Raw genomic sequence first — 22,703 nt, 5'->3', positions numbered from 1 at the left:
TCTGATCCGTAACCCACAGGTGGCGGTAATGCTCTATTTTAGAATTCGAGCCGCCAATAAAAAGAAGAAGAAGAAAAGAGTCTATCTCCGTAACCCACAGGTGGCGGTAATGTTATATTTTAGAATGCGAGCTGCCAATAAAAAGAAGAAGAAGAAAAGAGTATCTGATCCGTGACCCACAGGTGGCGGTAATGTTCTATTTTAGAATATGAGCTGCCAATTAAAGAGAGAGAAGAAGAAACGTGACAGGGCATGACTTTGTCAAGCTTGTTTTGAGCAAAATATTTTGCCATTCACCTGAATCGATGAACTGCCTCGCCACCAAAATGTCTCTTCTCAGAGCCGCCAGACTCAACGTAAACGTATGAATGTTGTCATGATTTATAACAGAAGTTTTTGGCTTGCAATTAAAAGTTTGCACACCAAGACGACAGTTGTCGATAGGAGAGATTGCATTGAGTGTGTTGCATGAGAAAGTAGTTCGTGCTGTTCTGTCACCTTGTCAAATGCCAGCCAAAATGTCATGATTGGTACATTTATGCATGTTTTCAGTTCACATCTGTCCCTGTTTCTTTAGACTCACGTGTTGTGTAGAAATATTATAGCGCGGTTTGCATCCAGTCATACCGATGGAGAGACGCGGATCAAGCGAATATTACAAGAGAAGTTTCCCCACGCTTCGTCGCTCAAAGTTGTGGATATATCCGGTGAGTCCTGTCAGAGAATGACGCGTCTAGACCTTACTTGGGGTTTAAACAATCGTGTAATGTGCTGTAAATGATTTGTGTTCAATTTCAGGAGGTTGTGGTGCAATGTATGAAATACACATCGAGTCTGATGAATTTAGAGGAAAGAGAACAGTTCAACAGCACCAATTAGTAAATCAGGTAGGCCAAATGATGTATTAAAGGGATGGTTCACCATAAAATGAAATGTCTCTTATCATTTGCTCACCCTGGTGCTATCCCAGATTTTATTGACTTCTGCAGAACACAAATGGAGATTTTTAGAAGAATATCTCTGCTGTGTAGGTCCTCACAATGCAAGTGAATGGTGACAAAAACTTCAAAGCTCAAAAAACACATAAAGACAGCTTAAAAGTAATATGTACGACTCCAGTGGTTTAATCTAGGGATGTGCACGGTTACAGCTTTTCACATTTGGTTAACCATGAGGTTTCATAAACGGTTTTTCATCATGGAGTCGGAACGCCGGGAATAAATAACTATTAATGGAATGGAATTTCCATAAACACTACTCAAAATGTCTAGAATAAAGTGCACAGTGAGCTATAAGACTAGACAGCATAATACATAAATAGACATTCAAAAGTGTTAATGTTTCATCGGGGGTTCATGTTATCGTCCATGTGCTGTCCGGTGCATTCTCGAGCATTTTTCACCCCCAATTCATCTTTCCCTCAGAACAACTTCACTCACAAACTTCACAGCTGCTCCTGCATCATGCACACACTTTGTTGAGAAAGGCTCCTGATTTTCGCCGTCAGGACTTACAAGTAAGACTAGATTTAGTAAGTCAAAATCAAGACTAGATTTTGCTCAGTACATTTTCCAGCTTTTTTGTGCTTAGCCGATCACATGCATGACAACGCAGGGGTTTCGAGATGCATTTATAAAAAATATATATATATTTTTGACCTTGTCTAAAAATGGCGCCATTCTGCATGAGACGCTAAAATGAATCTGTGAAATTCAGCGCAACAGTTAGAGATGTCCATCCAGGTGTTAACAGTATTTACAAAAACAGCGCAGATGCACACAAAACCATGTTTGAACAGCCCCTAACTAGCCCAATACTTGGAAAATCCAACGCTTTGTTGAAACTCGTCGAGTTTGGGTCTTATTCAAGACCTCTATTGCAAGTGTAGAATATCCAAATAGGGATTTTGGTATTCGAATAGTGGCGTTTTGAACAGTTAACCGAATGCCAACTATTTGGGCACATCCCAACTTTAAAGCCACCATCCCCTTTAGATCAAGTGTGCCCTATGTATGTCCAGTCTGTTTTGGGTTAAAACAACAGACCAGAATATAACTCATGTCATCAAACTTGAAATCATGATTGCACTGAGACCACAATGGCCAGATGTACAGTGGAAATTGTTACATTTAGGTCTGTTCTCACCCAAAACGTATTGGATCGCATCTGAAGACATGGATTTAACACCTGGAGTCCTATGGATTGCTTTTATGCTGCCTATATGGGATTTTTGGCCACCATTCACTTGTGTTGAATGGACCTACAGAGCTGAGATATTCTTCTAAATATTCTGTGTTTGTGTTCTGCTGAAGAAAGAAAAAGACATACACATTTATGTTGATTGATTATGATGAGTAAATGATGATAATTTTAATTTTTGAGTGAACTTTTCCTTTAACACTGACACATGCAAGAGTTAAATTCAGCCCAATATTGTTGTAAACCATTATAAAACCATGCTAAATTTGTTTTTCACCATTTGAATCACAATTTTGCAGTTCACTTTAATGGTCCTGCAATGTGGCAAATTAATGTCATTTTAAATGTACAAAATATTCCATGTAGTCTCTCTAACATGAGGTCATAATAACTGCATTCATAATAATTATAGAGAAATAATTGTGTTATTAAGATTGGGGAAAAATATTGTTTAAAATAGTTTAGATGAAGTATAGCGAGTTGCATTGCTGTCACTGCTTGAAATGTCACATCACCCACCCAAAACAGAAGCATAAATAGTCTTTCTTTTCTGATGTCGTAATGTCTAATGCCTGTTTAACTAATTGTTTAGTGCAGATTTAACTTCGTGTCATTAAAGCAATGTTCAGTGTATATTATAATCTATGCTTTGTTGTTCAACAGGCTCTGAAAGATGAAATTAAAGCCATGCACGGTCTGCGCATATTCACTGATGTTCCTGGAAAGTAAATGATTCTCACATCATGTTTGTCATTGTTATCTCACTGCAACAATATAGTACACACTTCAATCTGTCTTTTTTTGTTGTTAAATTATACAGATTTATAATAGTGTTTGATGCCAGGCAAATGCTTTATATATTTTATGAATGGATATGGTCCACAAATCCTGTAATGCGCACAAAATAAAATAACTGTGTTTTTGTCCTGTAAATGAGTATGTGTAAGAATTTGTCATTGAAAGCCATTCAAATATATCTCTGCTCATTTCTCTGTTAACTTGTGTGGCACAAGCCTAATGTATTGTTTTGTATTATGTGTCAAACTCAGACATACTTATTAAATAGGTCAGTGTTTCATTGCTTTTTAAAGGACCAAATGCAATGCATGTTAGTTATGTATGGTGAAGAAAGCAGAATTTGCCTTCACCACCTGATGTCATTTTCGTGGTGTTTTACTTTTGACTTGTGTGTCCAACAGGTGCAGTTAAGATCTTAAAAGATATAACAACAATTTTTTTTTGTTTGTTTGTTTGTTTTTCAAACCTCCTTCCCTTCAGGTATCTTGCATATTACTCCCATGTTGGTTTATGCTAGTTTTTTAATTTTCTCAAAAACAGAAACAATGTTTCTGTCATGCTAAGAAGTTTGTTTTGAGTGCCCCGCTTAGTTCAGTCCCGCCCCAACTATCTCTTTGTTTGACCAACGGCAGACATAGCGGCATATTGTTAAAAAACAAAGTTTATTTTTGCAATTCCGTTTGGTGGTGCTAGTGGTGCAAAAAAGTAAATAACTTCGACTTTTGAGTCCCGTTTTTGTGCATTCGATTCGCATCCGGTTGACTGCGTTGCCTCTCAAAGTACAGTATACTCTTCTGACTGCATTATGTATTAGGCATGCGTTCGATGCATGCCTAATACAACTGCATTGTGAAACTCTTTTAGTTCGGTAAATGTGCACAGACAAGAACTGTCCACGTATCGAGATAGTCTGGGCCGTGCAAGTCCGCACTGACAACGAAATTTGCGTGAGGCAATCCGCAACCCAGACAACCGAAGTATGCTTTGGCCTTAACTGCACATACTCTAATCGCCCAGAATGCACATCCACCTGGAATTAATTGCACTGTGTAAGTGGGTCCACAAGGGGGCAGCACTCTCAGTTGAGCCATGCTGTCACGAAGAAGTGCTATATGTAATCGCCGCTAATCATCAGTAGACAAAGGCAAATTTTGTTGTCATCACGGACTGTCCTCGTATGGCTCATGGACATGCGGACGGTACTCGTCTATGCTCCTCGTTGGCGCATGCGCCTGCTGTTGACTGTGCTAAAAACTTATCACAAGGCTGTTGCTATAGGCATGTGTTGAACGTGTTCATATTATGTTTGCAATCAAAAGAGTGTACGTTGAAAGGTCAACCAGGCGCGATTCGATATAGAACACTAAAAACGATGTATGCACGGGCCTTAAGCGTTTGTGTTAAAACCGAAGCGTACTTTGGGATTTACTGTTTTTGTTGTGAAGTAACAACACAGCGTGCCATATTTGACATTGAGGGGAATAAAAATGAGTCCGTATTAAGTTCCTAGATCACATCAAATTAGTATTCTGTCAGAAAAAGAAAAAATATATATTTTTAAGTATTTAAACCACAGTTGGCTACAACCCCATGAACAGGCTGTATTTTATCCCTCAGGCTCGTTTTCATAGCCAACAAAAATGAAGTGGTGTTACTGTGCATAGCGTCCCCAAGCGTTCTCACTTGTAGTCCAGTGATTTACAAACGCTGTGCGAATCCGTTCGAGTGAATCACTGAACAGAACCGATTCTAAAGAACGATTCGTCCGAGATTCGGACAGTATTCGGACGATGCGGCAGTATTCCTAAAGAGAGCGCAGTATCCAGGAAGGCTTCGATAGAGGCGGTTCACCAGGCATGGAAAAGGAAGGGACGGAGATGGCAGAGGAAAGTGAGCAAATACTAGACAAGAAGGAGCCGGAGAATCCCGTTTCTGCGGTGGATTTAAAAGAAATGCGGGCTGTGATGTTGACAGGCTTTGGTGGTCTGAACAAACTCAAAGTCACCAAGAAACCCATGCCAGAGCCTCAAGAAGGAGAAGTCAAGATTCACGTGAAAGCATGGTAAATATTTCAGCCTAAATATTCCCTCATTTATGCTGTGAACCGTGATGCGCAACTGGGAACAGCAGCAACACGTAGCAGCAGGAATAGAGGCGAGACGAACAGGTGTCTTCACGTAATATCCATATTTAGGATTTAAAACAGTTTATGCATTTTTAGGATTTTCTCTGAAGCATAATGCGAATATATATATTTCTTCCTGTGCCTCTGCACAGTATGTGCGATTGCAGAGATTTCAAAACATCCCGTTTGTTGCAATGTAACGTTCAATACGTTTTCATATTTGCTTTGCAATGCATTAGATATCGTGAACAAACAATTAACAGCATTAATCTTTGTTTATGTTAGTTAAAATACAATAATTGTTCATATTAGTTCATAGTGCATTAACTAATGTTAACAATTACTATTTTGTATGTAAAAAAAATATGTTTGCATATGTTGAAATGACAGTAAATATTACTAATTACTGTAAAAGTGTTATTCATTGTTAGTTCGAGTTTACTAATGTTGTTAACAAATGCAAACTTATTGCAAAGTGTTACCGCTTTGGGTTTATGGCACATAAATAATTTAAATAATGCAATACTTAAGCATATGTAACGGTGACCATCCACCTGCTCTCAGAGTGATTTCTTACACACAGGCCCAGACACACACACACACACACACTTATATATATATATATTAATTAAATTTTTTTTTTTAAATAAGTGTTATTTTGTAGAAATAACATGTAAAAAAGTCTATCATACTAGGGTGTAGATTCTGGGGGGAATTGGGGAGGTAACCCCTCCAATAAGCTAATTCCCCTCCCCCCAATGATCAATACCATGATCAATGGAATCATGGGTAAATGCTTCACGGTGCAACCCCCCACTATGTTCAAGCCAAATCTCTGCGCTTGGCTCTCATGTAGTTGATTATTGCTTGGCTGTTCTTGGGACATTGGAACTTTTGTTGTGTGAACACGGTACAAATTGCTGGAAACATTACATATTAAATAATGGATTGTTCTGAGTCGAAATCCTAATTGCAATTCTATTTTAATACGTTATAATTTGTTGCATGGAAAATGTAAACAGCCTACAGATAGACTAATGAACTAATGAAGTCCCCTCCAATATGATTAAATATTATAATGTAATATTCATATATAATGTAGGGGAAGTATGTTATTATAAAATCCATGTGAATTGCCTGATGTAGCACACGTGGGCTTTGTTAGGTGAAATCAGACATTATTTGATGAAATGTGTATGTTGACACTTGACATTCAATTTTTACAGTGGGCTGAACTTCCTTGATCTAATGGTGCGTCAAGGAAATATTGATAATCCTCCCAAAACTCCTCTTGTGCCTGGATTTGAGTGTTCAGGGATAGTGGAGGCAATGGGAGAAAACACCAAAGGGTTTGAGGTATGTTTAAACATGTTGTGTTCATGGCTGATAACGATGCTTAAAGTGGAACTGGGTGTGCACCAAAATCAAAATTTTGACCTATTGCTGAAAATGCATTTAAAATGGCTAATAACTTATATAATGGCTAATATTAAAAACAGTGTACACAATGAAGCATCAGTCTATTTTTCAATCAGGTTAAGTGTACGATAGATATGATGATATATATAATTAATAATAATCGCTTTTATTATATTCTTTCAATAACAACCTATTCAGACCGATACCAATAATTAAAAATAATAATAATATTGATGGGTACTGAAACTGTCATCGATATATCCCTAATAGAAGCCATCAGTAGGGAAAAATACATAATCCTGGACCACTTTTGAATATGATGTTCTAGTAACACACTGCTGTCCTTTATTCTTAGTATATGACAATATACAGTAGTCATATACTTTATATGACTTTACTAAAAATAGTCTGTTTAAAAGAATTGTTTTGCCTCCTTTCAGATAGGTGACAGAGTGATGGCATTTGTAAATTACAATGCCTGGGCAGAAGTGGTGTGCACACCGCTGGATTTCGTCTATAAGATCCCAGATGACATGACATTCCAAGAGGCGGCTGCCTTCTCCATGAACTTTGTGGCTGCATATATGATGCTGTTTGAAGTGGCCAATCTCCGGGAGGGGATGTCTGTATTAGTCCACTCAGCAGGAGGTGGGGTGGTAAGTCTGTTGCTTTGAGGGTTGTGGTTTTGAAAGTGAACTTCAAAGTAGCAGACCAAAAATAACTACATTTCAGATATTTTAAATGCCAGTTAGTGAAGTTCTGTTTATTTTAACTTATGCAAAAATTGTTGATTTGGGCGCAGTTATTCATTTTGATCTGTAGTGATCTCATATTCACTACTGAGTTGAAGACATCTTTCCAAGCAAAGCAACGGTTTTTAGAATGATCTTTGCAATGTAGTGAAAACAGACTCAACATATGGCTTTTATTTAGACATGCTCAAATATCGTTGCATGCTCTGGCTCAACATGATCACTAGAGCCCTATTTTCACAAGTGTGCTAGGTGCAGCGCAACAACCGTGCACTACGTCTTATCCAATTTCTGTTCCAACGCAAAGCACAAATGGCCATGGGGGGAGAGTTTGCACTGTCTGTGAGTGTACTGCATGTTAATGAAGTGTCGTAAAGTGCAATTTGCGTGTCTGAGAATGTCTAAGAAGTGCGTCTAATCTCGGTGCAAAATCTAAACTCAGTTCCTGCATTTGCAGTTTGGGCATTCCACCAGCAGATGATAATAATAATAATAAGTTTATTTTGTATAGTGCCTTTCCAAAACTCAAGGATGCTGTACAAATATTAAGCACAATATAATAAAATCTGTGATTAAAAGAGAAACATATAACAAACCTACATTACAAAACAATGAACAATGGGAGAGAAGAAAAGCATGTTTCAAGCATCCTGTAACACCGTCAAGTCCACAGGTGAGACAGGCTGATAGAGAACATGCATCGCGGTCTGGAGACACAAGTAAACATACTTCCTCTGTAGTATTTCACCGGCAAACACCATAGCACTGGAACGATGGCAGACAAAGCAGTAGAGAGTTCACAGCATGGATATAGTTATTGTGTAAAAAATGCAAGATGCAAATGGTTCTAATGCATTGCATACAGTCCATTTACACAACCAATTACTTATGAATGTGCTGTCTTTATTTACATTGCTGGTAATTGACTAGGAATTAAATATATAATAGGATGCAGATGACGAAGAACCTCTGAATTTAATTGCACTTGACCCAGCCCATTAGCGCTTTGTACGTGCAATTTTGCCAACCCACTTGCGCCTAGACTTAGCGCATGCTTGCACGACAATTTCAAAACTTCATGGCCATGCCCACTGGTTTTGTGCATATGACATATCGCATAACGCCACACTTAATATAGGGCCCTTTTTATTAAATGTTGTCGCATAATTCATAAACCCGCACCGTTTATGCTACGAACATGAATGATACCTCAAATCATGTGGTGTGCTGAGAAAAAAATCTCCCATGAACTTGCATTGAAAGAGGGACCCGAACCATATCTTGGAGTATTTGGGGGTGGATCTTTTAAATCGGACCACTAAGTAACCACTCAGAACACCCTAGCAACCCCATAGCAACATGCTCACAACCACTAGAATGCCCTGGCAACCACCTTAACTCCCTAGCATCATAGCTCTGAGTTTTGCATGGGCAAGCACTGCTCCCATTTTTGTCAAAAAAAAGTAAACATCTAATTTTTTATTTGTTGTTTTAAGTTGCCATTGCTCATATGTCATTGCTCAAATGTACAGAATCGTTCATTTTCCTTTGTTTTTTTCCTCTCTTTTTATTTCAGGGTCAAGCTGTTGCTCAACTCTGTTCCACTGTCCCTAACGTCATTGTGTTTGGGACCGCCTCTCCCTTCAAACACGAATCCATAAAGCATTCGGTCACACATCTCTTCGACAGAAACATTGACTATGTTTCAGAAGTTAAAAAGTAAGAAGGCAGACATTCTGTTTTGGCATTTGGTTGCTTTAGGGGGCAAAATATCTGTAAATTCGACTACTTATGGGGATCTGGAGGGATTAGATGATTAGAGAAAAAATGAGTCATACCGGGAGGCCAGTCTGAGGGGGCAGACGTCACTAGTTACTTCTTCTAGATCTGCGTGGTTCCAGTCCCCATGGCAACACCCAGCTTAGATGGGAAAGTAGTGTGGTGTGTTGTGGGGATGGGCACTGGTACGTCCCTCTTTGAACACTGATCAGCACGACAAAAGGTAGACAAATGTTCAGCAACTGGCCAAGCCAGACCCAAAAACAGCTCATTTAGAAATAAATTATTGTGCCGACGATATGTTTTGGTGCCTTACATTTTCCATGCCAATTTTGCACATTTATCAAGCACCTTTTGTACATGCTGTCCATTTTTTTAATGGTTTCCCTTACAAAGACTCCTTAGCTGTAGAGGAACCTGCAATTGACACCTCAAGGATCTATTTCTTCTTGTTCTAACCATTAAAAATGACTTTTTTGCTCCAAAAAGCACATAAAGGCAGCATAAAAGTAATCATACATCCTTATGACTCCAGTGGTTCAATCTGTATCTTCAGATGCGATATGATAGGAGTGGGAAAGAAACAGATCAATATTTAAGTCAATTTTTACTATAACTTCTCCCTGCCCTAAGACGAATGTGAAAGTGAAGATTTATAGTAAAAAAGGACTTACATATTGATCTGTTTCTCACCCACACTTTATCATATCGCTTCTGAAGACATGGATTTAAACTCTGGAGTCATATAGGTTACTTTTGTGCTGACTTTATTTGCTTTTTGAAGCTTCAAAGTTCTTGTCACCATTCACTACCAGTTACCTTGTGAAAATACTGTATTTTACCTCTTTAATGTTTTATAATATTGATTTGATAATTATTTAGCTGAAAAGCAAAACTGAGTATGAGAGAGGAGATTAGGACTCTTATCAGCACAGTGGTTCCACATTCCTCTCAGGATCAGGGGTAGAGCAAAATTTAATTAATCTCAAGTTGGTCCCTCTTGCACAATAGGCAGGACCCCGGGCATCACAAGTCCTCCTGATGGTTAAGCCTTGTAGGCGGTCCAAGCCCGGTGAGGATAGGAAAGCATTAGAGTCCTCATATATAATGACATACCTCCCATTCCAAAGTTGCACTTTTCCACGAGACACTGACAAACATTTTGTTTTTTTTTTATCATGTTTTTTGTTGATTTAATGTGTTTTGTTGGCTGGTTTCCAGAGTTTTAAAGGACTTGGTCTTCTATAGCCGTCGTTTAGACCTGTAGCTAGAACTGGCCAGAGTTTAGAGGAAAGAGATGGTTAATGGCTTCTCATTTGTCCTGCAGGATATCTCCAGAGGGAGTTGATATTGTACTGGACTGTCTGTGTGGAGAGAACACAGGAAAAGGCCTTGCTCTGCTCAAGCCAATGGGAACTTACATTCTGTATGGTTGGTATCACACTGATAAAGAGCATTCACTTTGGTTAAATGACTGTAAACTAATTAAAAAACTTTATAAGAATGAAAGGATTTTCTTTGAAGGAATAGTTTACTCAAAAAATACAATTCGGTCATCATTTAGTCACCATGTCGTACTCATTTGTGCAACACTAAAGGAGATGTTTTGAAGAATGTTCACACTGCTCTTGTTCTTAGGAAAAGCGTTGAGCGACCAGTGGTTATAAAGCATTAACAAGGACAAAAAGCACCATAAAAGTACTATAAATGTAGTCCATGTGACTCTTGTGCTTTTTCCGAGACATATGATACACTTGTGTGAGGAAAAGACAGATATTTAAAGGACTGTTTTGTTTCAATGCAATTTAAGCTCAATCAACAGTATTTGTGGCATATTGTTGATTACCACAAGAAAATATTTTCAACTCGCCCCTTGTTTATTTAAAAAAAATAATATAGTAATGCACTTACAATGGAAGTTAGTGGGACCAGTCCCTAAACATTCAAATGCACAGTGTTTAAAAAGTATAGCTACTAACTTAAACATTATATGTTTGAACATTTAGTGTGATACAATTGCTTACTAACCTTATCTGTGTAAAGCTTTATCCAAAATCATGACAACACAATGCCGGTAATCTGGTAAACATTGTAACGGTGGTAAATCCCTGATTTGATCACCCTAAAATCATGTTAATATGCATAATGTTTACGTCTTGTTGCTATACTTTTGAAATGGTGTGTTTTTAAGTGTTTATGGACTGGCCCCATTCACTTCCATTGTAAGAGACTTACAGTAGAGTTGAAATATTTTATTTTTTTGGTGGCAATCAACATTATGGCATAAATGCTGTATTGAAACTTTGAGACTTTTGATAATGACAGGACTATTCCTTTTGAAGTTATAATTCTATATTAAAATAACTTCACACAGTAGTCTTGGACAGTGTATGACTATGCAAATGTTACCGAAGAGAACCAAAAAGAGCAGCATGTTTTATTCCACATGTTGGAGATTTCATAAAATGTTCATTTGTGACCTTGTGACCCTGATTTGAAAGTGGTCACTTGACAAGTGGTTAAAGGCAAATTGAGGTTAATCCACAGGAAAGATTACAGAGCAATGCCTGTGACTGTAGTTACTCCTATTCTATTAGCTTTTTGTCCCTTTAGGAGTCTTTAATTAGGAGGGACACCACCGAGCAGAGATTATGCAAATTTTAGTTTTAAGAAAATGATGGAATCATTATAATGCTGGATGGAGCCTATTAATGTGACGCAATGGCCTCGTTATTGTTTCATATGCCGAGACTATACTGTGTTTTTACATTACAAATTTAAGGTGGAAAAAATACTATTAACAAAGATTCTGTTAAAAATTGCACACATGTGGGCATGTTTTTACACTATATGGGTAAAGCTGTCACAGCGGGACATCATTAGATTGCCTGTATAGACTTTTCAGCCTAATTCAAACAGTAAAACAATTATGAAACAGTTATGAAATTCATGAAACAGCAAAATAGTAAAAAGCAACATGAACAAATTTGAAACCCTTGTTTTAGGCAATGAACATTTTGTAATTAATAGATTTAAATAAATGTGTAACTTTTAAAATGCATGTGACAACCCAACCGTATTTATGAAAAATACCCTTGTCCTGAGAACGCAGTTCAACTTTTTGGTTCAAATTTGCCTTCATTATATTGGTAACCCTTGGATGAATATATATATAAATGCCTGTTTACTTTTTACCAAACAGTCATACCAAAAATATGATGATCTTCTAATTTAATAGGGCTTTAAACTAGGTGTTACATAGAGAAAACCAGCATTTTGACTTTAAACATGTTGTTGTTACTGAAATAAAGCCCTTGCGAGAACTTCCTCATGTGAAAACTTGCCCCTGACATGTTGGTAGGTTGCAAATTAAAGGGATAGTTCACCCAAAATGAAAATACTCTCATCATTTATTCACCCTCCTGCCATCCCAGATGTGTATGACTTTCTTTCTTAAGCAGAACACAAATGAAGATTTTAAGAAGAATATCTCAGCTCTGTTGGTCCTTACAATGCAAGTGAATGGTGACCAGAAACTCGGAGCTTCAAATAGCACATAATTACAGCATAATAGTAATCCACATGACTCCATGTCTTCAGAAGTAATATGATAGGTATGGATGAGAAAATGTTTATTTTATTTTTTTACAAAAAATGTCCACTTTCATCAGCCCTCCTAAGCGCTTTCTGCTCTCCTAAGAGTTCTATGGTGATTTTTTGTGCACATCGCCACCTATTGGCAGGGAGGAGCATTTATAGTAAAAAGGACTGAAATATTGATCTGTTTCTCACCCACACCTATCATATTGTGTCTGAAGATATGGATTTAAACACTGGAGTCTTATGGATTACTTTTGTGCTGATTTACGCGATTTCTGGACATTCAAAGTTCTGGTCACCATTCACTTGCATTGAATGAATCAATAGAGCTGAGATATTCTTCTAAAATCATTGTGTGTGTTCTGGGATGGCATGAGGGTGATTAAATTATGCAAGCATTTTCATGAACTATTCCTTAAACCTTTTGTCAAAATTTGTACAGGTTCATCAAACATGGTGACAGGAGAGACCAAAAGTTTCTTCAGCGTTGCTAAATCTGTGAGTACAGTTTGTAATTGCTATTTTCAAAAATTGAATGGTCACAAAAATGTTGAAGATGTGCAGTTTTTTTGCACATATTTAAAAAATTGTAAATGCTTTTAAAAGGGATTTGTGATCCATTATCTTTGCTGTGTAGTACTGTGCATGTTTGTCTCTCAGTGGTGGCAGGTTGAGAAGGTGAACCCAATCAAACTCTATGAGGAGAATAAAGTCATGGCTGGATTCTCGCTCCTGAACCTCCTCTTCAAGCAGGGAGGATGCAGCCAAGTCAAGACAGCAGTACAGAAACTTCTCTCCCTCTATGACCAAAAGAAGATTAAACCTGTTGTTGATTCCCTTTGGGCACTGGAAGAGGTAAGAGGCAATGCATTGTTGAATAGTCCAAGAAAAAATTAAAATTCAGTCATCATTTAATCACCTTCACGTTGTTCAAAATTAATATTACTTTGTTTTACAATGGAACACAAAAGGAGATGTCAAGCAGAATATTACGGACTGACAGACCATTTACTTTCATTGCATCTTTTTTTCTGTGCAATCAAAGTGAATGGTGACTGAGGCTAACATTCTGCTTAACATCTCCTTTTGAGTTTGAGTTCCAAAGAAGACTGAAAGTGATAGGAGTTTGGAACAACTTGAGGGAGAGTGAAAGATGAAAGAATTTTCATATTTGAGTGAACTGTCCCTTTAACACATTGTGCGGCAGATTGTTTTGTGAACCTGCCACAATGGAAGGCAAGTTTTGCAAACAGGCCGGTTATTGAAAGGTTTCGCAGTGCCTACTGCTGTATATTGGTTGTTGGTAGTGTTATTATGCAGAGATGCAAAAAGATTAGCAAATCAGAACAGCATTTACATAGACGTCTTAAAGGTACAGTAGCAAATAATTGATTCAGTTAATTTATTAATATCATAGAGAGGAAAGAAAATGGTTGGGAAAAACTAAAGCATGACTGTTTTTGTTGCAAGAAACCTTCATTAAATTTATGAATGGACCTCTGGAGAAAAATAAAGTGATGACATTTTTTTTTGTTTTGTTATGAGCACTTTAAAAATAGGCATAAAAAATGCCAACAAAATTTGATTGACAGCTTAAACAATATAACTTTCTTTATAGTCAGAGTTTTTTGTAAAACTTCACTTTAGATTTTTGTCACCAGTCATGCAGGAGATTTCCCCCTTTAAATCTTGCCTTCAAAGGGATAGCTCGCTTAAAAATATAAGTTTTGTCATTATTTACTCAGCCCAATGACTTTCTTTCTTACATAGAACACAAAAGGAGAACACTTAGTCCCCATTCACATTCAAAGCATTGTTTTCTCCATACAGTGAAAGTGAATGGTGACTGAGGCTGAAATTTTGCCTAATATCTCCCTTTATGCTCTATGGAAGAAGGAACAACATAAATGTACGTAAATAATGACAGAATTTTCATTTTTGAGTGAACTACACCTTTAGGTCTATCTATCCAAAACATGGCTGGTAAGACATTTATAAAAGAACAGGCATAGCAACCTCTATTTCTTGATGTAATCAGAAGCTGTCTCAGCCTTTCAGACGACAGGTGGGCTGTCCAGCCCTTTTCCATTTTTTCCTTTGATTACAGCTGGTGTAGTTCTGTTCTACCTACACTGCCAGCAGCCCCCCTCCCTCCATGTGACCCAACAAAGCAGCACAGGCTGTGGCTAACATATCCGTGCTCACAGAGTGCTGTGTTATGTGCGCTATTCGCATTCCAGGTTCTCCCAGAGAGTTTTTGTTAGCACATAGTGGGAGCATTGCATTGTTGACAGTGTAAGGGATGGATTTTTAGGACAGTTTGCCTGGTAAAGCCTTCATTCGGTCCCTTTAAAGGAATGTTCCTCCGTTTCAGTACGTCAGTAAGTCTCAGTCGACAGCATTTATAAAGTTTTGATTTCATTGAAATTTGCATTATTGCATTTTCAACTCATCCATCGGATATTTAAAAACGGGGCAGTGGTGGCTCAGTGGTTGAGGCTCAGGGTTACTGACCAGAAGGTCGGGGGTTCAAGCCCCAGCACCACCAAGATGCCACTGTTGGGCCCTTGAGTAAGGCCCTTAACTCCAGGTGTCTCCGGGGGGATTGTCCCTGTGATAAGTGCACTGTAAGTCACTTTGGATAAAAGCGTCTGCCAAATGCATAAATGTAAATGTAAATTCAGGGCCGGAGTGGCTAATCGGGAGGATCAGAGGAATTCCGGGTGGGCCGGCAGCACAGGTCCATAAGTTGATTAATAAATGTTGTCATGTGTGCCGCATAACAGTTGCCAACCGTCTGTACCATCCAGTATTTAAGGAATCAGAATTGCATTCCTCATAGTGGACACAGTCTCTTAACGTATTTTATCGTATCACACCAAAACATATGAGGGAGTGGGGCTGTGAGAGAAGAAACATTGGCTGTTGCGGCATTACACAGACGCTCCACTTGACAGCGAGGGAAGGATCAAGGAAGATCCATCGAGAACATAAACCTTTAGCTGAGTGGATGATGAACGACGTGCTTCAGGCAGCAGATCATCACAAGTTCAATATTGACTGTGGTCTCTCAGTCTCAATCAATGAATCTCTGAAATCCTGATTTCTTGCTGTGCAGAATGATAATATACTTTACTGTCAGAAAATAAAAGAAAACTTTAATGAACAAAACAAACTGCGAGGGTAGCGAGTAAATGCGCTGTCTACCACTCCCGGAGTCACGAGTTTGAATCCAGGGAGTGACTTCAGCCAGGTCTCTTAAGCAACCAAAAATTGGCCCGGTTGTTAGGGAGGGTAGAGTCACATGGGATAACCTCCTCGTGGTCGCCATAATGTGGTTCTCGCTCTCGGTGGGGCGCGTGGTGAGTTGTGTGTGGATGAATAGCGTGAAGCCTCCACTCGCGCTGTCTCCGCGGTAACACGCTCAACAAGCCACGTGATAAGTTGTACGGATTGACAGTCTCAAACGTGGAGGCAACTGAGATTCATCCTCCGACACCCGGATTGAGGCGAGTCACTATGCCACCACGAGGACCTAGTGCGCATTGGGAATTGGGCATTCCAAATTGGGGAGAAAAAGGGGAGAAAATCCACAACAACAAAAAAACCCTGCACAGATTGCTTTCAATATTGTATTATGCACTCAAGCCTGATTCTCTTAAAGAGACAGTAACCATATTGCAAGTGCTCATAGCATTTTCATTCCAAGTAAAAGAAAAGTACAGATTAGTTTTTTGTTTATTTGTCTTTTTTCACTCTTCTTCTTGGAATTTGGCGCTTGTGTTAATGGCATGTACATTGTTAAGATATTAACCCAACTTTCAGTAAGTTTCCTATACATTTCATTGCTGCACATATTTTCACTGGATCTTTTGCTTTGTTAATAAAAATGTCTAAAATACAAAGCACTCAAATTTTTAATTATGAGTGTACATTTTGAAATATTTATGTTCAGTTACAATTCTATAGTGTTATTATTTGCCTAGGTAAACTTTAAAACTTGACATTACAATTCTCTTATTTTTACAATGGATGAAGTTACTTTATTAAGGTACAAAATAAACAAATAATGTATTTTTGCCATACATTTTTAATTCATTATGCAGATAACAAAAAGTTTTGGCTCCATGCACCTTAAGCAAGTGTGAAAATACTGTATAAGTTTGAGCACAACCACACTCTCTACTTCTTATGTCAGAAAGCTCAAATCTAAGTGATTTAAACTTACATTTTATGCCATGTGTGATATAAAAATATTGTCTAGTTATTGCATAATGTATATTTTCGCCATGTTATTGTTTTAGTGTAATAATTTTAACATGCATCCCCCTACATTAATATACACATTATTTAAAGTATAGCCACATCCATTATTAGTGTGATAATACCGCATAGTTATCTTATCAGTATAAAGTTATATCAAATATAACAACTTCCTTGCCATGTCGACGTAACGGCGGTCAACCCATATAAGCATATATATAATAGTAATGTTATCACACTAAAATCTCACTATATTCATGTTTACACGTACTGTATAATGTTTACATCTTCTGGCGATGCTTTTGAAATCTGTATTTGAATGTTTTCGGTTCGGGCCCATTCACATCCATTGCAAGTGCCTCATTGCATCCACGATTTATAAATAAACTAGGGATGAAATGTGGTAATCAACATTATGCCACAAATACTGTCTATTGAGCTTTAATTGTATGGGACCTGGAATGTTCCTGTAAATCACTGCAGCAATAAATGGTTTTGTACCTCTGTGCACATCCCTAGTTTGATTTTGCAGGCTTGTTTTTATTTCGTTTATAACTTATAAATAATGGATACTTTGTTTGCTCTCATCAGAGCAAGGTTTCTCGCTCTATGTACGTCATTCACTCTCGCGCCAAATATATTAACACCTCTCCTCCGATGTTTTCCTGCAGCTGGCTGAGTGCACTGTTTATATCACACTGATGGAGTGCATCAACGGAGAGCATGTGTCTGACTCTTGAGTGTGTGAATATTACATTGTTCGTTGTCTTGTTGTGTATATAATCAAATTCAGTTTTCATGTGTATCATACCTGATGTCAGAGAGGAAATTGTTGCACGGCTCGCTGTTCTTCTATTCTATTTTATTTGCAAAAGGAATGTTTGGAGTCTAATATATATATATATATATTTCCTATTGATACACTAAAGCTGAAGATACACTAAGGCTTTTTTGCCTTTCTTTATAGGAAAATATATTCAAATAAATGTTATTTTTAGTTAACACAATATTACGTGCTTCAAAATATTATCAGAAAATGTACCAGCAATTAAATTCTCATAAATGGTACTTTGTTAATCCCATTGACATTGAAGTTGGAACCTGAGCCGTATTCAGGGATCAGAATGTGTTAGAGACCTTGATGTGGGCTTTTTTTTACCTTGGCAAGTGAACAACAACCTAGCAACCATCAAGAACACCCTAGCAACCACATAGAAACACGCTAAAAACTCGGAACACCATAACAACTGCATACTGTAGAATCTCCATGGCAACTAACCACAACACCCTAGCATTTTGGTTGAGTACATATGATGTCATGTTACTACAGCAATCATCTTTTATGAAAAATTTGCCCTGAGACATTTTTTCTTTTAAAATGTTTTTTTAGATAAAAGACAGTTTTGCACTTGCTAATTATGTGTTCTTGTAAATGTTATTTGAAAATAATCAACAGCTCATTATACGGCACACCTGTGATCTTTTGGAGACACTTCAAAGAGCTGCCATTACATTTACATACACAGCTGGTGCACATGCAGATAATGCTGGATTCATGTAGGGCTGCTTAGGCTTGCATGCTGATTTAGATGACATGTTGTTACCAAAAATCTTGATACTGTTCAAATTGTATGTGGTTAGTGGTTAAATGTACAGTATATCTTCAGAAGCGATATGATTGGTGTGGATGAGAATATGATCAATATTTAAGTCCTTTTTTTTACTATAAATCTCCACCTTTTACCAGCCCCATCCAGTAGGTGGCGGTATGTATGAAGAATGTGAATCATTCATAAAAAGATTATATTATGTACCTCTTATGATGAACTATAATTCATTCATAATAAGACCAGGAACACGTTTTGAGAAAGTACACAGAGTCAGTTTTGATTTTATGTTGATTTGAATTTTTCTGGTGAGTCATTGCGCTGCATAACTGTTTTCTCCATACTGTCTGCTTTAGGCAGCACATGAGGCAGCTATTGGGCTTGAATTAAACTCTATATGGTTGACAGGAGATTGTAAAGTAGTTAGATCCGTGCACTCAGCCAGTGTCATTTATTAGAGTGCTCTTTTTTTTACCCTCATCCTTAGCACATGTGTGGTTCTAATCACCTGACTGAGCTGACACGTCCCACAGGAGACACAGTCACATTGCTAATGAGAGAAAGAAACTGATGAAAATAGATGTGGGGTGATATAAATTAATTGACTTACTGATTTTATAAAAGAACAACATGTCCAACAAAAAGTATATTTATTATTAATTATATTGGAATGAATATTTCTTCCACCAAGTAATATAGATCTTTAGTGTAAGTTTCGTTGCCAAGCAACATAGTAACTTGGCACATTAATATAGAATGTCGAGTCTGGACTGCGTTTATAGTCATTTTAAAGTGGTTTTGAACGTGGAGAACCAATCAGAATTTAGAGTTGGAACAATGCATTTTTTAAATATAGAATGTTTGGGGCGGCTGTGGCTCAGTTGGTAGAGCGGGTTGTCCACTAATCGCAGTGTTGGCGGTTCGATTCCCGGCCCCCACGACTCCACATGCCGAAGTGTCCTTGGGCAAGACACTGAACCCCAAGTTGCTCTAAATGGCAGGCTAGCGCCTTGCATGGCAGCTGCTGTCATTGGTGTGTGAATGGGTGAATGAGACGCAGTGTAAAGCGCTTTGAATACCGCTAAGGTTAAAAAAGCACTATATAATTGCAGACCATTTACCATTTATAATAAGATCTAGAGAGTAAGTAATTGGGTTAGGGTTAAAGAGTTATTAAAGAAAAAGCCACAAATGGAAATGGAAAAAGAAGAAGAGAGAGCAGAGAGGTGTAATAAATAGAGGTAGATGACGGATGGCAGACAGTAATGTCTTCAGCAAGCAGCAGGAGGGAACAGAATGTCATTATGTGTTTACAGTTGAAGCCGCTGTCTCCCCTTTGGCAAAATATGAAAGATGGCTTTCTTAATGTGAAAAAACTAAATCGATCAGAGCTCTAATATTCAACTGTTATTCCTGTTTTTTGTGGGTTTTTTTGACAAACGATATAGCTAGCAGGGCACTGATATTTGTGCCTGTGTTGAATCAGAGTTTCATGCTTATTTTCTAATCAGACAGGCAGTTACTGGTGTATGCCGTCCTCCTAAAGATGAAGATTTATGTCATGTCATTATTTGAAGCATTCCTTCTAATGAACATCGTCACATAGGAGAGACAATCACAAGCATGTTATTGATGACTCTTATCTAGCAGTATCTTCTGTAAAGTTCTGTGAGTTGAGAAAAAGAATTGTGATCACTTAAAATAGATTTTACAGTAAATTGTATTTTTTTTAGGGCTGTTGATTTAACGTGTTAATTCAGTGCGATTAATTTTATTAAAAATAACGCGTTAAAAAAAATTACGCAATTAATCACAATGACCCCGGACTGTAATAAGGAAGATTCCTGAGAAATGCGAGCTTGTAGTACCACCTGTTTACTCCAGAGGGCAGTAAGTGAAACTTCAGCTGTGTGGCAATGAGCAGTTTATACAGTGAAGAAAACACCCTTCAGCAGCAGCACAACACAAACATTCGTTACGTTCTTGCGTTCAAAACACTTGATGGAGCACACATCCGAACTAAGGGATCTCAAGATGTGTTTAAAGATTGAGTATTAAACTACACTCACCTAGAAATGTATTAGGAACACCTGTACACCTACTTATTCATTTGATTATCTAATCAGCCAATCATGTGGCAGCAATGCACTGCATAAAATCACGCAAATATGGGTCAGGAGCTTCAGTTAATGTTCACATCAACCATCACAATAGGGAAAATTGGTGGCATGATTGTTGGTGCCAGACAGGCTGGTTTGACTGGTATAACTGCTGATCTCCTTGGATTTTCATGCACAACAGACACTATAGTCTCTAGAGTTTACTCAGAATGGTGCCAAAAACAAAAAACATACAGTCAGCGGCAGTTCTGTGGACAGAAACACATTGTTGATGAAAAAGGTCAATGGAGAATGGCCAGACAGGTTTGAGCTGACAAAAAGGCTACAGTAACTCAGATAACCACTCTGTACATTTGTAGTGTGCAGAATAGCATCTAAGAATGCAAACACATCGAACCTTGAGGCGAATGGGCTACGACAGCAGAAGACCATATTGGGAACTATATTTAGGACCATACTGTTCCTAATAAAGTTCTAGGTGAATGTATATTTAACTTGACACAGTGACCTAAAAATATTATGTTTATGATGCAATGCACTAGAGACGCTACACAAGCATTTCTGATGCAGGTGTACATTGACGGGTCCTTAAACAAGCCCTCATAATAAATCTCTGATTGACAAAGTCACTTGTGTAATGGATTGCTGTGAACTGTGTGCCAATGATTGACTTATGATCAATAATATGGTAGTAAACAATACATTGTATTCTAAAGCCAGTATTTGTATTGTCTTATCAATGATTAACTCTTCTGCTACAGGAATGTAAAGCATTTTAATTATCTGAATATTTTTTATTTTATATATATATATATATATATATATATATATATATATATATATATATATATATATATATATATAATTTTGTAATATTTATAGATAACTATGTATAATTATTTCATCATTATATATTGAATTATTGTTATATGAGGGACTTTCTCAGCAAATATTTGTATATGCGATTAAATGCGATTAATCGTGATTAATTAATCGGGACACCATGTAATTAATTTGATTAAAAAAATGTAGCGATTGAAAGCCATATTTTTTACATTAGTTAATGCATTAGGTATCATAAATAACAATGAACACTTATTTTTGTCATAGCAGTTATTCATATTTGCTCATGCTAATTTATAATAAAACATTTTTGTTATTGTTAGTTCATGTTAGTTTATAATGCATTAACTAATGGTAACTTATACAGCATAACGTGTTTTAAAAAAATAATACATGATTTTACGAACGCATTAGTATACTGTATGTTGAAATTAACATTATCCAAGGTTAATAAGTGCTTTAAAAGTATTTTTCATTGTTAGTTAATGTTAACTTATCTAGTTAAGTAATGCTAATTGAATAAAATCTTATTGTAGTCCATCCATCCATCCATCTTCAACCGCTTATCCGAAGTCGGGTCACGGGGGCAGCTGCTCCAGCAGGGGGCCCCAAACTTCCCTATCCAGAGCCACATTAACCAGCTCTGACTGGGGGACCCCGAGGCGTTCCCAGGCCAGTGTGGAGATGTAATCTCTCCACCTAATCCTGGGTCTTCCCCGAGGCCTCCTCCCAGCTGGACGTGCCTGAAACCCCTCCCTAGGGAGGCGGCCAGGGGGCATCCTTACCAGATGCCCAAACCACCTCAACTGACTCGTTTCGACGCAAAGGAGCAGCGGCTCTACTCCGAGCTCCTCACGGATGACTGAGCTCCTCACCCTATCTCTAAGGGAGAAGCCCGCCACCCTTCTGAGGAAGCCCATTTTGGCCACTTGTACTCGTGACCTAGTTCTTTCGGTCATGACCCAACCTTCATGACCATAGGTGAGGGTAGGAACAAAAATTGACCGGTAGATCGAGAGCTTTGCCTTTCGGCTCAGCTCTCTTTTCGTGACAACGGTGCGTTAGAGCGAGTGCAATACCGCCCCCGCTGCCCCGATTCTCCGGCCAACCTCCCGCTCCATTGTCCCGTCACTCGTGAACAAGACCCCGAGGTACTTGAACTCCTTCACTTGGGGCAATACCTCCTCCCCTTACATCT

General features: G+C 37.9%; 2 protein-coding genes across 2 annotated transcripts in view; both read left to right on the top strand.

The window, feature by feature from the left end:
• Positions 1-226: 226 nt before the first annotated feature.
• On the top strand, positions 227-3,287 carry bola3 (bolA family member 3). Its single transcript, XM_052143849.1, has 4 exons — positions 227-362; positions 578-707; positions 799-887; positions 2,863-3,287. The coding sequence occupies exons 1-4, from the start codon at positions 306-308 to the stop codon at positions 2,926-2,928; spliced, it is 342 nt and encodes a 113-aa protein (XP_051999809.1). The 5' UTR covers positions 227-305; the 3' UTR covers positions 2,929-3,287.
• Positions 3,288-4,828: 1,541 nt separating this feature from the next.
• Positions 4,829-22,703, top strand: part of LOC127655325 (synaptic vesicle membrane protein VAT-1 homolog-like) — a 32,333-nt gene continuing 14,458 nt past the window's right edge. Inside the window, exons 1-7 of the mRNA XM_052143114.1 lie at positions 4,829-5,059; positions 6,349-6,478; positions 6,982-7,197; positions 8,870-9,012; positions 10,400-10,503; positions 13,115-13,170; positions 13,333-13,527. Of these exons, the coding sequence (XP_051999074.1) occupies positions 4,854-5,059; positions 6,349-6,478; positions 6,982-7,197; positions 8,870-9,012; positions 10,400-10,503; positions 13,115-13,170; positions 13,333-13,527 (1,050 nt within the window). The 5' untranslated portion in view covers positions 4,829-4,853. The remainder of the gene's footprint in view (positions 5,060-6,348; positions 6,479-6,981; positions 7,198-8,869; positions 9,013-10,399; positions 10,504-13,114; positions 13,171-13,332; positions 13,528-22,703) is intronic.

This window comes from Xyrauchen texanus, chromosome 1 (genome assembly GCF_025860055.1).
Source record: "Xyrauchen texanus isolate HMW12.3.18 chromosome 1, RBS_HiC_50CHRs, whole genome shotgun sequence".
Classification (NCBI taxonomy): Eukaryota; Metazoa; Chordata; class Actinopteri; order Cypriniformes; family Catostomidae; genus Xyrauchen; species Xyrauchen texanus.
This window is presented reverse-complemented; position numbering and strand designations above follow the sequence as displayed.